Source organism: Vipera ursinii (genome assembly GCF_947247035.1).
Source record: "Vipera ursinii genome assembly, chromosome: 6".
Classification (NCBI taxonomy): Eukaryota; Metazoa; Chordata; class Lepidosauria; order Squamata; family Viperidae; genus Vipera; species Vipera ursinii.
Genome location: NC_139515.1, coordinates 87,604,356 through 87,619,623, shown reverse-complemented (window position 1 = coordinate 87,619,623; position 15,268 = coordinate 87,604,356). Strand labels below are relative to the sequence as shown.

General features: G+C 48.8%; 2 protein-coding genes and 1 long non-coding RNA gene across 3 annotated transcripts in view; 1 reads left to right on the top strand and 2 right to left on the bottom strand.

Moving 5' to 3' along the window:
- Window positions 1–9,550, top strand: part of LOC310642467 — a 210,696-nt gene extending 201,146 nt beyond the window's left edge. The window contains exon 2 of the long non-coding RNA XR_014492912.1: window positions 9,463–9,550. This is a non-coding gene — a long non-coding RNA (uncharacterized lncRNA). The remainder of the gene's footprint in view (window positions 1–9,462) is intronic.
- Window positions 1–13,535, bottom strand: part of GDI2 (GDP dissociation inhibitor 2) — a 31,171-nt gene extending 17,636 nt beyond the window's left edge. The window contains exon 1 of the mRNA XM_083366111.1: window positions 13,396–13,535. Within this exon, the coding sequence (XP_083222237.1) occupies window positions 13,396–13,440 (45 nt within the window). The 5' untranslated portion in view covers window positions 13,441–13,535. The remainder of the gene's footprint in view (window positions 1–13,395) is intronic.
- EXOC4 (exocyst complex component 4) overlaps window positions 1–15,268 on the bottom strand; it is a 733,833-nt gene that overhangs the window by 40,277 nt on the left and 678,288 nt on the right. The window lies entirely within an intron of this gene.

Here is a 15,268-nt window from a genome sequence, read left to right as displayed (position 1 = left end):
ATTAACCAGTGGAACCACCTGCCTCCAGAAGCGGTGAACGCTCCAACACTGGAAGTTTTTAAGAAGAGACTGGACAGCCATTGGTCTGAAATGGTACAGGGTTTCCTGCCTGAGCAGGGGGTCGGACTAGATGATCTCCAATGCCCCTTGCAGCCTGACGGTTTTATAATTCAGTCGATATTATCCAACGCAGCCTGGCACTGAAACGCCTTCCCTCGTCTCTTGAGCAATTATTCTAACAGGCAGGACCTACGGTAAACTTGATTTTCTCAAAATGGCATCACCCCAGTTGTCTTCGGAGAAATGAGGGCCGCAGGGAACGCTTCACACGAGCGAGATCAAACATCCGGCAACACCTTAGTTGATTTTATAGTTTAAGTAAAACTCCAGATAATTGGAGAGAACTTAATTTTCCAGGCACTTTACCCCTTTCTTACGTGGTATGAGCTGAACCGTTGGGAACAAGACATTATTCAAAGAGACGCACCTAGATTTTGTTCATATTTCTATTAGTCTCTGGAAATTCAAGTGTGGGAGGCGTGTTTTACAGCCAGTCCTTGGCTTACGACCGCAGCATTTAAGTTGCTGAGTGAAACGTTTGTTTTGCCACGTTTATTAAGCGAATCACTGCAGTTGTTAAGTTAGCAACAACCGAATCCGCTTTCCTCGCTGACTTGGCTCGTCGGAAGGTCGCAAAAGGGGGACCGTATTGACTTCGGGACACTACAAACCGTCGTAAACGTGAGTCGTTTTGTCAAGCATCCAAAGGTAAATCGCCTGACCCACGGGGATGCCGCAACGGTTGTTAAGGGTGGGAAATGGTCATTACAAGACATTTTTTTTCCCCCAATGCCGCTGTAACTTCAAACAGTCACTAAATGCGCTGCTGTAAGTCGAGGACCGCTTGCGTTTCGTTTGCAGTTTAATTAAAAAAAAAAAAAAAAGCAGTCAAGAATCTCGTGGCATCTTAAAAGACCAGCAGAGAATTTATTCTTGCAGAATCTGCCGGGAAGCACAATTCGTCTCAGATATTACATAATCTTTTATTAAGGCCTCCTTGCCTCCGCCGGCAATTCTCGTTTCAGGATTACGATTCGCAAATATTATTTCCAAACAAGGTGCTGAGGCAGCATTGCAACCGGGCGGAAAAGCCGGGGCAGATTCTCAAAACAGGCCTGGCGGATCTCTGCGGTGGCTTAAGAAGGAAGCTAGCCGGATTTTACAATGGTGCATATTTGGCTATAAGGTGGAGACACACACACACACACACACACACACACACACACAAAGATAGACAACTGCACCCTTCGCTTGAGGAGCTTCTGAGCCAAAATGAGGCTTCTCTACAATTCTTTATAGCAGGGAAGTGTCTGACTTTTTGATCTCCGTCGGGGTGTCATTCTTAATGTCTTTGGGTAAATCGAGGGCAGTTTTCTTAACCATGCTGGCTGGGGAATTCTGGGAATTGACATCCGCCCATTTTAAAGGATGCTGGCTGGGGAATTCTGGGAATTGACATCCGCCCATTTTAAAGGATGCTGGCTGGGGAATTCTGGGAATTGACATCCGCCCATTTTAAAGGATGCTGGCTGGGGAATTCTGGGAAATGACGTGCACGCATTTTAAAGGATGCTGGCTGGGAAATTCTGGGAATTGAAGTCCGCCCATTTTAAAGGATGCTGGCTGGGGAATTCTGGGAATATGGCCACTTCATGACTCGTGGACTTCAACTCCCAGAATTCCTCAGCCAGCATGGGGGAACTCTGGCCCCTTTGTGACTGGTGGACTTCAACTCCCAGAATTCCTCAGCCAGGACTCTGGCCCCTTCTTGACTCGTGGACTTCAACTCCCAGAATTCCTGAGCCAGCCGTGCTGAGGGGAAAGGAAGAGGCTTCCATGCTGAGCCACGCTGGCTCAGGAATTCTGGGAGTTGAAGTCCACCAGTCATAAAAGAGCCAAGGTTGCCTACCCCTGTCCTAGGCCTAGGCCGCTTTATGACTTGTGGACTTCAACTCCCAGAATTCCTGAGCCAGCCATGCTGAGGGGAAAGGGAGAGGTTTCCATGCTGAGCCACGCTAGCTCAGGAATTCTGGGAGTTGAAGTCCACGAGTCATAAAAGAGCCAAGGTTGCCTACCCCTGGTCTATACATACGTTGTACACAGTATGTTTTAAATGTGTATTCTGTATGTGTACCCTTCAGAGCAAGCAACATTTCATTTTTAAGGTGTGCCGTTGTGCCCACAGGGGGAAAAAAATGACAATAAAGGTTATCTAATCTAATCTCATCTATCTGAAGGTCCACTAACATCGGGACCAATCTAAGCTGAATTAAGCTCAGCCTGATTAGGTGATTTTAAAAAGCCGCTCTAGTTTGCTTTTCCTGCTAAGTGTCAAATAATGAAAGCCGTCGTGCCTCGCGGGTGGAAACGTGCCAAGGACCCACAAGTCTTTCACTGCACCCGACACGGGACAAGCAGTTTACAACCACAAACCTCTACAAATTAAACAGAGGTGCCCACATTTTACCTGCAAATATTCTGGCACTCCAGATTCCGTCACCGTCGAGTGACGGTGCAAGATCCCAAGTGACCTTGTCCACTACGTTCTTAGGGGCAAAAGTCCAGGCTCACAAACCAGCAAAGAGAGTGGAGTCCTCTTTATTCCGACTAGAGGGGGTCCTTGACTTACAACGGCTCATTTAGTGACCGTTCAAGCTTACAGCAGCACTGAAGTGTGACTTGCGGCAGTTTTTTTTTTTGACACTGAACGACTGTTGCAAGCAATCGAAATTCAGAGGCTCGGCAAGTGGTTCACGTGTATGACGGTCGCAGCGCCCTGGGGTTGCCCCCTTTGCGACCTTCCGCCAAGCAACGTCCACGGGGAAGCCGGGTTCGCTGAACAACCATGGGATTAAGAACGGCAGTGATTCACTTAGCAACTGCGGCTCGCTTAAGCCGTGGAAATTTGGGGATCAATTCTGGTCGTAAGTCAAGGACTATAGCTATATAGGCTGACGTAAATCGCACCAGATTCTAGCTGCTAAGTTAGTCCTCCATTTACCATTACAGTTTGAGCCCAACATTTAATTTGTTAAGTGAGTTTTGCCCCATTTGGCGACTTTCCTTGCCACATCTGTTCAGTGAATAGCTGCAGTTGTTAAATTAGTAACACAGATGTTAAGTGAAACTGGCTTCCCGTGTTTCTCCGTGTCACATATGTTTTGTGTATGTGAGTATATGCATAATGGTATTTTTTGAGAGCTGAATGCAATGAAATTTCACTTTAATGTATGCTGATTAGTGTACATTTAAAGTGACAATAAAGTTTCTATGCCATTCCATAGATTCTATTCTTCATTCTTTCTATTCTATTCATTCTTTTATTCTATTCTATTCATTCTTTTATTCTATTCTACATTTTTATTCTATTCTACAGTCTTACTATTCTATTCTTCATTCTTTTTCTATTCATTCTTTTTATTCTATTCATTCTTTCTATTCAATTCATTTTTATTCTATTCTACATTTTTCTATTCTACATTTTTTATTCTATTCATTCTTTTTATTCTACATGCTTTTTATTCTACATTTTTATTCTATTCTTCATTCTTTCTATTCTATTTTTCATTCCATTCTATTCTATTCACTATTTTTTATTCTATTCTATTCATCCTTATTCTTTTCAATTCTGTTCTGTTCTATTTTATTAATTCTTCATCCTTCTTATTCTATTCTGTTCTGTTCTGTTCTAGTCTATATTCTATTCTATTCATTATTCTATTCTATTCTATTCCCTATTTTCATTCTATTCTATTCCCTATATTCTATTCTATTCTATTCTATTCTATTCTCTATTCTATTCTATTCTATTCTATTCTATTCTATTCTCTATTCTACTGCTGTATTTTCTTCTCTATTCCATTCCATTCCTTATTCTCTTCGTTGACTTTGCTTGTCAGAAGGTCACAAAAGGGGATCCTATGACCCCGGGGACGCTGTAAGCATCATAAATGAGTCAGATGCCAAGGGTCTGAATTTTGATCATGTGACCCCTGGGGACGCTACAACTGTCCTAAGTTTTCAGTACCGGTCTAACTTCGGTCACTAAATGAACTGTCGTAAGTGGAGGACTACCTGTATCGGAGACACCAGCTGCTAACTGCCTTAACACTCTGGGACACGCCATCAACAGATCTCCGCTCTCCGAAGAATTCCACCCTCCACCCGAGGGCTGCTCTGCTCAAATGCAGAAGGCATTTTTAAAAAAACAAAAAACAGTTGAAATCTCTAAACCCACCCCCCCCCCAGCTGAATAAAAAGACTCAAAACAAATGCAGGAAAGAGCTGGCTTCAACAATTGCAGGAAGCTTCTATTCATTCCCGGCCATCTTTCTTTCTCAGACAGAGCAATCCCCACTCTTTTCCTATGCTTTGACACTCATGAGTCACCCCAAGGGCTTCTTACTAAAATCGGTTAGCTCCGGAGAAGTGAAATAAACCGATTTTTCAAAAGAAAGCAGAATAGAAAGAGGGAGGGAGGGGAGGGGAGGGGAGGAGAGAGAGAGAAGGGAGGGAGGGAGGGAAAGGAAGGAAAAAAGAAGAAAAGAAATAGGAAGAGAGGAAGGAAGGATAAGGGAGAGAGAAAGAAAGGGAACGGAAGGAGAGAAGGAAAAAGAGAGGAAGGAAACAAAAGTGAAACAAATTGATTGATTGAGACAGAGAGAGAGAGAGAGAGAGAGAGAGAGAGAGAGAGAGAGAGAGAGAGAGAGAGAGAGAGAGAGAGAGAGAATATGACTGAAAGATCAAGAGTAGCATTTTCTTTGGAAATCATTTTGCAGAATATTTTTGGAGGCCCGTCTGGAAGTGTCTCATTTGAGGCCTTCAAAGCAATAAATACAGGGACATCTTTGTCCTTGTCCAACACCAAACCAGGGCTTGGCTGCATGGCAATCCTTGTTTGGCAAGGTGGTCGTTTTCCTAGAGCCAGGGGTCTTCAAACTTGGCCCTTTTAGGATTTGTCGGACTTGCAACTCCCAGAATTCCTCAGCCAGCTCGCCTGGCTGAGGAATTCTGGGAATTGAAGTCCACGAGTCCTAAAAGGGCCAAGTTTGAAAACCCCTGGCTTAAGCAATTTTTAGAGGTCAGGGGTCTTCAAAACATGGCCCTTTTAGGACTCGTGGACTTCGACTCCCAGAATTCCTCAGCCAGCTTGCCTGGCTAAGGAATTCTGGGAGTTTAAGTTCACAAGACATAAAAGGGCCAGGTTTGAAGACCCCTGGCTTCTATGGTCCATGCTGGCTGAGGAATTCTGGGAGTTGAAGTTCACAAGTCCTCAAAGGGCCAAGTTTGAAGACCCCTGGCTTCTATGGCCCATGCTGGCTGAGGAATTCTGGGAAGTGAAGTTCACAAGTCCTCAAAGGGCCAGGTTTGAAGACCCCTGGCTTCTATGGTCCATGCTGGCTGAGGAATTCTGGGAGTTGAAGTCCACAAGACATAAAAGGACCAAGTTTGAAGACCCCTGGCTTCTATGGCCCATGCTCAATGAGGAATTCTGGGAGTTGAAGTTCACAAGTCCTCAAAGGGCCAAGTTTGAAGACCCCTGGCTTCTATGGCCCATGCTGGCTGAGGAATTCTGGGAAGTGAAGTTCACAAGTCCTCAAAGGGCCAGGTTTGAAGACCCCTGGCTTCTATGGTCCATGCTGGCTGAGGAATTCTGGGAAGTGAAGTTCATAAGTCCTCCAAGGGCCAAGTTTGAAGACCCCTGGCTTCTATGGTCCATGCTGGCTGAGGAATTCTGGGAGTTGAAGTCCACAAGACATAAAAGGGCCAAGTTTGAAGACCCCTGACCTAGAGCTTCAGGCAAGCAATTTTTATGTACAGATCCAACCACCTCATGCATGACTGTCAAGGGACAACTGAAGAGCGGGATAAATGGAGATTATAATGGTTTAATTAGGTGCTCCACCCATGACAACTCAAAAAAATAAATAAATACAAAAAAACATAAAGTAGACAAGGCTGACATAAGGATAAAAGTTTGCACTATTTTACGACTTTTCCTGCCACGGTTGTTAAGTGAATCACTGCAGTTGTTAAATTAGGAACACGGGTCTTCAGCGGATCTGGCTTTTCCCTAGTGGCTTTGCTTGTCCAAAGGTCGCAAAAGGGGATCCCGTGACCTTGGGTCACTGCAACCGTCATAAGTACATGTCAAGTTGCCAAGCGCCCGAATGTCAATCGCTTGACCCTGGGGATGCTGCAAACGGTCACAAGTGTGAAAAATGGTCATAGGTCACTTCTTTCAGTGCCGCGACTAAGCCAACGGTTGTTGCAATCAGGGTTCAAGGGATGACAAGCCACAACTTTCAAGGTTTAACTCTTTTCTGCTAAACCGGGGTTTCTCCAACTTGGCCCTTTGAAGATGGGCGGACTTCAACTCCCAGAATTCCCTACAAAGCGTTAATTCTCCCACAAGTATCCCCTGTGTGGCTGGCTGGGGAATATTGGGAGTTACAAGTCCACCCAACTCGAAAGGGACGAGTTTAAGCCGTTTAAAATTATCCCCTGAAATGATGCCCACCGCCATAGGGATTCTGGGAGTCGAAGTCCACGTATCTTAAAAGGTTGCAAAAAGAGTGACCTAAATGTTGCTCTTCTCTGCAACTTTCTGCAAACTCTCCAGCTCCTTTTTTTTTGTAATTTGGTGACCAAAACTGGACGCAGAATTCCAGCTGTTTTCACACCAGGAATGAACAACAGAGATGGAGAGCTAGCGAAGAAGACCCCATGAGATCGGATTGCGGGCAGGACAAAGTGGGGAGCAAAACGGGGTGTGTGTGTGTGTGCTGAAGGGCAGCGAAGAGCAAGAGGCAGGAAAATACAGTCCTCCACTTACGACCGCGCGCAAAGTTTCCACAGCTTATCAAGCGAGCTTTGCTCCATTTCACCACCTTCCTTGCACAGCTGGGAAGTGAATCTGCACTTGTTCAGTTACTACGGTCGTTAAGCGAATCCAGCTTCCCCCATTGACTGTGCTCGTCAGGTGGTCACAAAAGGGGATCACCTCTCTCTATCTCACACACACACACACACACACACACACACACACACACACACACACAGGGACACTGCAACCGTAGACACGCTGGTTGCCCAGTGTCTGAACCACCGGGACGGGACGCTGCAACGGCTGTGTGAAAAAACAGTCCTAGGTAGCTTTTTTTTTTTAAGATCCGTTGTAACTTCGGTCGCTAAATGAGCAGTTGCAAGTCGGGGATATATTTGTGTATTTGGGTTAGAGAAAGCCAGCTTGTCGATATAAAGATGAACACATGAGCAAATGGGGACAAACCGGATGCAGGGGCCGGAAGGGAAGGCTGTACCGTTTCTGCGGTCAGGGAGCAGTTTTTCAATCAACAAGAGGCCGATTTTTTCAATCTCTTTCGAGGAGAGGGGGAGTTTAAAGTTTGGCGACCTCAAGAAAGGCAGCTGGGAAAATAAAAGCTTTCCAGGGCCCCCGAAGGCTTAGCGGCTCCCTTCTGAAATGTGATCCGATCGGTTCTCTTTTCCGTAGAAAGCCTGCTGCAATTCAATATAGCTGAGAGAAAGCCGTGATTCACACATGACAGGGCGGTGTGGCAATTTTTTAAATTTTTTTTTAAACTTTCTTTGGGGTGAAGCAGCAGCACCACACGGTTTGTCTGGAGCAAACTTTAAAGCCAGGGGTCTTCAAACGTGGCCCTTTGATGGCTTGTGGACTTCAACTCCCAGAATTCCTCAGCCAGGCACGTGTCACCAAAGGGCCAAGTTTGAAGACCCCTTGACTTGTGGACTTCAACTCCCAGAATTCCTCAGCCAGGCACAAGTCACCAAAAGGCCAAGTTTGAAGACCCCTTGACTTGTGGACTTCAACTCCCAGAATTCCTCAGCCAGGCACAAGTCACCAAAAGGCCAAGTTTGAAGACCCCTTGACTTGTGGACTTCAACTCCCAGAATTCCTCAGCCAGGCACAAGTCACCAAAGGGCCAAGTTTGAAGACCCCTTGACTTGTGGACTTCAACTCCCAGAATTCCTCAGCCAGGCACAAGTCACCAAAGGGCCAAGTTTGAAGACCCCTTGACTTGTGGACTTCAACTCCCAGAATTCCTCAGCCAGGCACAAGTCACCAAAAGGCCAAGTTTGAAGACCCCTTGACTTGTGGACTTCAACTCCCAGAATTCCTCAGCCAGTATGCCTGTCTGAGGAATTCTGGGAGTTGAAGTCCACAAGTCAAGGGGTCTTCAAACTTGGCCCTTTGATGGCTTGTGGACTTCAACTCCCAGAATTCCTCAGCCAGGCACAAGTCACCAAAGGGCCAAGTTTGAAGACCCCTTGACTTGTGGACTTCAACTCCCAGAATTCCTCAGCCAGGCACAAGTCACCAAAGGGCCAAGTTTGAAGACCCCTTGGCTTGTGGACTTCAACTCCCAGAATTCCTCAGCCAGGCACGTGTCACCAAAGGGCCAAGTTTGAAGACCCCTTGACTTGGGGACTTCAACTCCCAGAATTCCTCAGCCAGCGTGCCTTTGCTTTAAATGAGGGTTCACACCAGGGTTTACATCCAATCTTTATGACTTTAAGAAACATTGCTCTAGATCAGAGGGCCTCAAACTTGGCCCTTTGATGACTTGTGGACTTCCAACTCCCAGAATTCCCCCGGCAGCAACGCTGACTGCGGAACTCTGGGAGTTGAAGTCCACAGCCCTTAAAGTCACACAGATTGGATACCCCTGGTGTAAACCCTCATTTAAGCCAAGGTCCTCTTTATTGTTCAGAAGCCAGACATTAAGGGTCAAAGTGGGGGGGGGGTATTGATGCTGGGGTGGGAAGAGATGGTTCCCCACTGTTTCAAAGGACCGGTAATCCTCCACTGATAATCGTTTAGTGACCGTTTGAATTTAAAATGTCACTGGGAAAAATGACTTAGACCGGTTTTTCACCCTGGCAGCTGTTGCAGCATCCCCATGATCACGCGATCAAAATTCAGACACTTGGCAACTGGCGTGTACTTATGACGGTTGCACCACCCTCCCAGGGTCGTGTGATCTTTTTCTTCAATGGGGAGGGGGCAGATCTGCTTAACAACCACACGATTCACTTAAGAACCGTAGGGATTCTCTTAAGCACAACGGCGAGACGCAACTCACTTAACAACAGTCTTGCTTAGCAAAGGCAATTTGGGGCTCAGCTTTAGTCGTAAGTCGAGGACTGCCTGTCACGATGGCGAGAAGGACCAGGGTAGCGCCAAGAAAGCAGAGTCCTGGTTTGGAGGAAGCAACAGGAAAACCCACAATGAGAAAGAAAGAAAGAAAGAAAGAAAGAAAGAAAGAAAGAAAGAAAGAAAGAAAGAAAGAAAGAAAGAAAGAAAGAAAAGAAAGAAAGAAAGAAAGAAAGAGGAAGGAAGGAAGGAAGGAAGGAAGGAAGGAAGGAAGGAAGGAAGGAAGAAAGAAAGAAAGAAAGAAAGAAAGAAAGAAAGAAAGAAAGAAAGAAAGAAAGAAAGAAAGAAAGAAAGGGTCACAAATGCAAGAGAAGGACAAGGAGACGAGGACAAATCACGAATCAAGCAAAGAGAGCCGAGTGTCAAAATCCCTCACTCAAAATCCACGGGCCAAGCTGGGGGGTCTTGAACCAATCTTGTCTCCAATTTTATTTTATTTTTAACCTTAAACTGGCGACCTAGGACATTTCCTGAGGTCACAATGTAGAATAATGGTGGTACTGCTACCATTATGTCAGTTGGAGAATCACCGAGCTATTTCCTCCAGAGAAAAATGCAGTGTCAACATTCTGGATGGGAGGGGCGGGGAAAGGCAGAGAAAAGGGTGGTCCCAGCCACAAAGAACAACAAACTTGCAAGGTAGGAGAGCTGAGTCAACAGCCTGCCTCCCAGGCTTGGTTAAAAGCCAATTAGCTCTGCTCAATCCTCATCTAAGCTACTGACTGCTGATGTTTCCCTGCAAAGTGACACATTGGTTTCAATGGGGAAAAATAGCAGCTGAAGAATGAAGGGGGGGGGAGAAATCAAGGCTCTGAAGACCCCCCCCCCCACACACACACACGCCTGGCAAGGCCCGGGAGCTCCAGGGCATGGCAAGAGTGCCCCTCGGCGCAAAAGGAGGACTTAAAAGGGAAGGTTGTTGCCAACCAGAGGTGGTGGCATGCCGGGAGGCTAAAGGGCAGGGGATGAGCTGAGAGTAAAAAATTAAATGCAGGTAACGCTTAACTTTGCAGTTCCGACGGCGCTGAAAAAAAAGTGACTTTTGGCCGTTTTCCACACTTAGGACCGTCGCAGCATCCCCAGGGTCGCAGCATCCCCAATTCAGACGCTTGGCAACCGGCATATGCATACACAGATACCTAATCATACACACACATATACATACATCATACACACACATATACGCACGCATATACATACACCATAGACACACGCATATACGCACGCATATACATACACCACACACACATATACGTACATCATACATTCACACACACACAAGATGGTTGGCAGCGTCCCCAGGGGTCATGTGATCCCCTTTGGGACCTTCTGACAAGCAAAGTCCATTTGAGGGGGGGGGAAAGCCAGATTCACTCAACCACCGTGGCACGAAAGGGGGCAAAATGGGGGCAAAAGACTCTGAACCGTCTGGCTTAAGCAACAGAAATTGCAGGCTCCATTGCGGCGGCGAATATAAAACGGGGAAAAAAAATAGAAAATAAAAAAACTCCCGGGATATCTTCCTTGATGCCACAGGAGGAGGAGGAGGAGGAGGGCTGGAGAAGGGAAGGGGCAGCTTCCAAAGTCTCCCCGAGGCCAGAGCCTCCATGGTCAGGAGCAGCGTGCTGCCGAAAAGCATTTGCCGCTCGCCAGGGTCCCCCGCCCCCAATCTCCCCCACCCCCCTGAGGCTGGCAGCCAAGAATTATGGGTAACGATATCTAGGGTGGGGAGGGTGCAAAATGGGAAGGGGCAAAAGCCAGGCAGGGAAGGCTGGAAGCCCAGGGGGGGGGTGTAAAAGGAAAACCCCGTTTTCGTGGCTGCGGAAGCTGCGGGAATTCTGGGGGGGGGAAGGAGAAGAGGGGGGGCAGCCTGAGCCAGTGTCCCCAGAAGACCCGGGTTTGGGGGGGAGGGTTTGCCCTATGAACCCAGCTCTGCAGGTGGGAGAGGGGGAGGAGATCGGGGTGAGGATAGAAAAAGAGGGGCAAAAAAATAAGCGGGAGGAAGATTAAATGGGGTGGGGGGGGCAAGACAGGAGGGCTCAGGAAAATAATTTATTTCTTTTATTTATTATTGGGACTTCTATGCCGCCCTATCTCCCCGGAGGACTCAGGGCGGCTAACAACAACAACATACAATAAATACAGAAGTTAAGATCAAATTAAAGGCCCCTGTACAATGAATTAAAATTAAAATAAATTATACATAATACTAATGTATAATAAGGGACGCGGTGGCTCAGTGGGTTAGGATGCTGAGCTTGTCGATCAGAAGGTCGGCAGTTTGGCGGGTCGAATCCCGAGTGCCGCGTAACAGAGTGAGCGCCTGTTACTCGTCCCAGCTTCTGCCCACCTAGCAGTTCGGAAGCACGTAAAAATGCAAGTAGAAAAATAGGGACCACTCCGGTGGGAAGGGAACAGCGTTCCGTGCGCCTTTGGCGTCTAGTCATGCCGGCCACATGACCACGGAGACGTCCTCGGACAAGCACTGGCTCCTCGGCTTTGAAACGGAGATGAGCACCGGCCCCTAGAGTCGGAAACGACTAGCACGCATGTGCGGGGGAACCTTTACCTTTACCTAATGTATAATAATCCATCACTTATAAAGACCCAAAAAACTAATCAGAATAAAATAATCCCCAAATAACCAAAAGAAGGGAAGAAGGTGAAAAAAGTAGGGGGGGGGACACCAAACTCAGCAGCTTTCCTTCAACCTGTGTCTTTCCCTTCCCACAAACTATACCTGACCTTCCTTTCCCACGCATTCAGATGACTCCCAGCCCCGCTGATAACACTTGTAATATAAAAGGTAATCCTAATAAAATAATTCCCCAATAAAAGCAGATTTCTGCTAAAAGAGGGGAGGGGGACACCAAGCCCAGACCGGCCCTCTTCCTTCATGTTACCCGTGTCTTTGCCTTCCCACAAGCTACACTCATTTTTTTTTGTCTCCCCCTCAAGCTACAGGTCTCTTTCCCTACCTGCAAGTTAGCCGTGTCTTACCCTTCCTTCAAACGACACCTGTCCTTCCATCCCCTCAAGTTCCACGCGTTCAGATGACTCCCAGCCCCGTTTCGATAACAGAAAAGCTAACCCTAATAAAACAATCCCCAAGTAACGGCTGGTCTCAACGAGGGGGGAGGATGGGGGACCCCAGGTCCAGCCCAGCTCTCTTCCCTCATGCTACACGTGTCTCTCCCTTCCCCCAAGCTACCTATGCCTTTGCCTACCCTCAAGCTACACGCATTTTCCTCTTCCCCCAAGCCACACGGCTCCTTCCCTACCCACATCTTACACGGGTCTCTCCCTTCCCCCAAGCTACCTATGCCTTTACCTTTACCCTCAAGCTACACGCATTTTCCTCTTCCCTCCAAGCCACACGGGGTCCTTCCTTTCCTACCCACATCTTACACGTGTCTCTCCCTTCCCCCAAGCTACCTATGGCTTTGCCTACCCTCAAGCTGCACGCATTTTCCTCTTCCCTCCAAGCCACACGGGGTCCTTCCTTCCTTACCCACATCTTACACGGGTCTCTCTCCCTTCCCTCAAACTCCACGGGTCTCTCCCTTCGCACAAGCGACTTACGCCTTTGCCTACCTTCAAGCTGCACGCATTTTCGTCTTCCCCCAAGCCACACGGGGTCCTTCCTTCCCTACCCACATCTTACACGGGTCTCTCCCTTCCCCAAGCTACCTATGGCTTTGCCTACCCTCAAGCTACACGCATTTTCCTCTTCCCCCAAGCCACACGGGGTCCTTCCTTCCCTACCCACATCTTACACGTGTCTCTCCCTTCCCACAAGCTGTCCCACCACGCCTTTGCCTACCCTCAAGCTGCACGCATTTTCGTCTTCCCCCAAGCCACACGGGGTCCTTCCTTCCTTACCCACATCTTACACGTGTCTCTCCCTTCCCACAAGCTACCCACCAGGCCTTTGCCTGCCCTCAAGCTGCACGCCTTTTCCTCTTCCCCCGAAGCCACAACGGGTCCTTCCCCGCCCGCGCCTTAACACGGCTCTCTCCCTGCCCCCCACCGCCACCACGCTACACGTGTCTCCCCCTTCCCACGTTGCAGGCGTCCAGACGACTCCCGGGACGCGGGGATTTCTTTCCTCCGCCTCCAACCCAGGCCCGCAGGCTCACCGTGAGGCCGGTGCCCAGCACGATCACGTCGTACTCCTCGTTCATGGCGGCGGTGACGGCGGAGGAGGCCGGGCGGCGGCGGGCGGCGGCGAGGCCGGGCGGGGAAGGCGCGGCGCTGGGGGGCCTCCCTCGCGCGGGGGCGGCGGCGGGGCTCGGCCGGGGCTTGGGCGGCGGTTGGGGCCCGCGGCGGCCGCTGGAGAAGGAGGCCGAGGAGGAGGAAGAGGAGGAGGAGGAGGCCGAGGAGAAAATGGAGGCGACGCTGCTGCTGCCTCCGCCGCCGCCGGGAGAAGACCGCGCCAGAGGGGCGGGGCCTCTGGAGGGCGGGGCGGGGCCTCGGCCGCCACCCGAGGAGGAGGAGCTGGAGGGCGCCCCAATCCCCGCCATGCTCGGCCGAGGGGCGCTGCCCGGCCGGCGGCCGTTATTGGGCTGCCGCGAGGTGTCAATCAACGGAAGGAGGGAGGCGGGGAGGGGAGGGGGAGAAAAAAGGGAGGCGGGGCCTTCCTTTATCCCACCGAACCCCGCCCGGCCGGCGCTGATTGGCTGCGCGCTCTCGGCCGGCCGAGGCCAGGAAGGCTCAATGCCACGCAGGTGGCGGCGGTGGGGGTGGAGGAAGGGGGGGGGCTTGGAAGGGAGGCGCATGCGCGCCCGCGCGGCTGAAGCCGCTGCCCTAAGCCAGCGTTTCCCAACCTTAGGAACTTGAAGATGCGTGGACTTCAACTCCCAGAATTCCCCAGCCAGCTATGCTGGCTGGGGAATTCTGGGAGTTGAAGTCCACGCATCTTCAAGTTCCTAAGGTTGGGAAATGCTGCCCTAAGCCAAGCAGCGCAGGGCTGGCGCTTCCGGGGGGATGATCACGTGACTCGCCGCCCAGAAGATTGATTATTTATTTATTTATTTATTTATTTATTTATTTATTTATTTATTTATTTGATTTATATACCGCCCTTCTCCCGAAGGACTCAGGTTCAGCCGAGCCGTGTGATCCCAACCCTGTTTGGTTGTGTGAAGTCGCTCCGGCGTGATAAGCTCCCAATCGGTATTTCTCAAACGTTGGCCCCTTTTAAGACGGATGGACTTCAACTCCCAGAATCCCCAGGATTCTGAGAGATGATATCCCTCAACTAGCCGCGTTTGAGACACGCTGCTCTAAATCCTGGTTTGTTCACCCTAAGTCCTGCCTTCCGACCTATTCTCTGCGTCTTCAAAATCCGTGAAAAAGGGGATCCTTTTTCCACCATCCAAAAATCCCGCAAAAGGGGATCATGGGACTCCAGGATGCGGCAACCGTCATAAATATGAGTCGGTTGTCAAGCATCACATGACCCTGGGGATGCTGCAGCAGTCGTAAGTGTGAAAAACAGTCGTAAGTCACTTTTTCCAGTGCCGTTGTAACTTTGAACTGTCGCTAAATAGATGGTTGTACATTTATTGTTGTAAAGCCACCTAGAGTTGCCTAATGGGCGAGATGGGTGGCATGTAAATTTAATAAATAAATAACAGATCTACCTTATTTAGTGACCACAACTGGGACTGGCCACTCAGTTGTTAAGTAATGTGGTCGTTAAGTGAAACATCTTGATTTTTTTTCTTTTAATCTTCCTTCAGCTTTCCAGACCCCCGAAGGTCAAAAAGACATGAGGGTTGGCTGCAAAGTCACTATATCACCACCACTGAACAGGGAGGGAGCTTCAAACTTGGCCACTTTAAGCCTTGTGGACTTCAACTCCCAGAATTCCTCAGCTACCTCAGGGCTGGCTGAGGAATTCTGGGAGTTGAAGTCCACAAGGCTTAAAGTGGCCAAGTTTGAAGACCCTTGCCATTGAAACTCCAAATAAACAAGGCAATAATCTTTCGATATCTCTGAGCTCCTGTT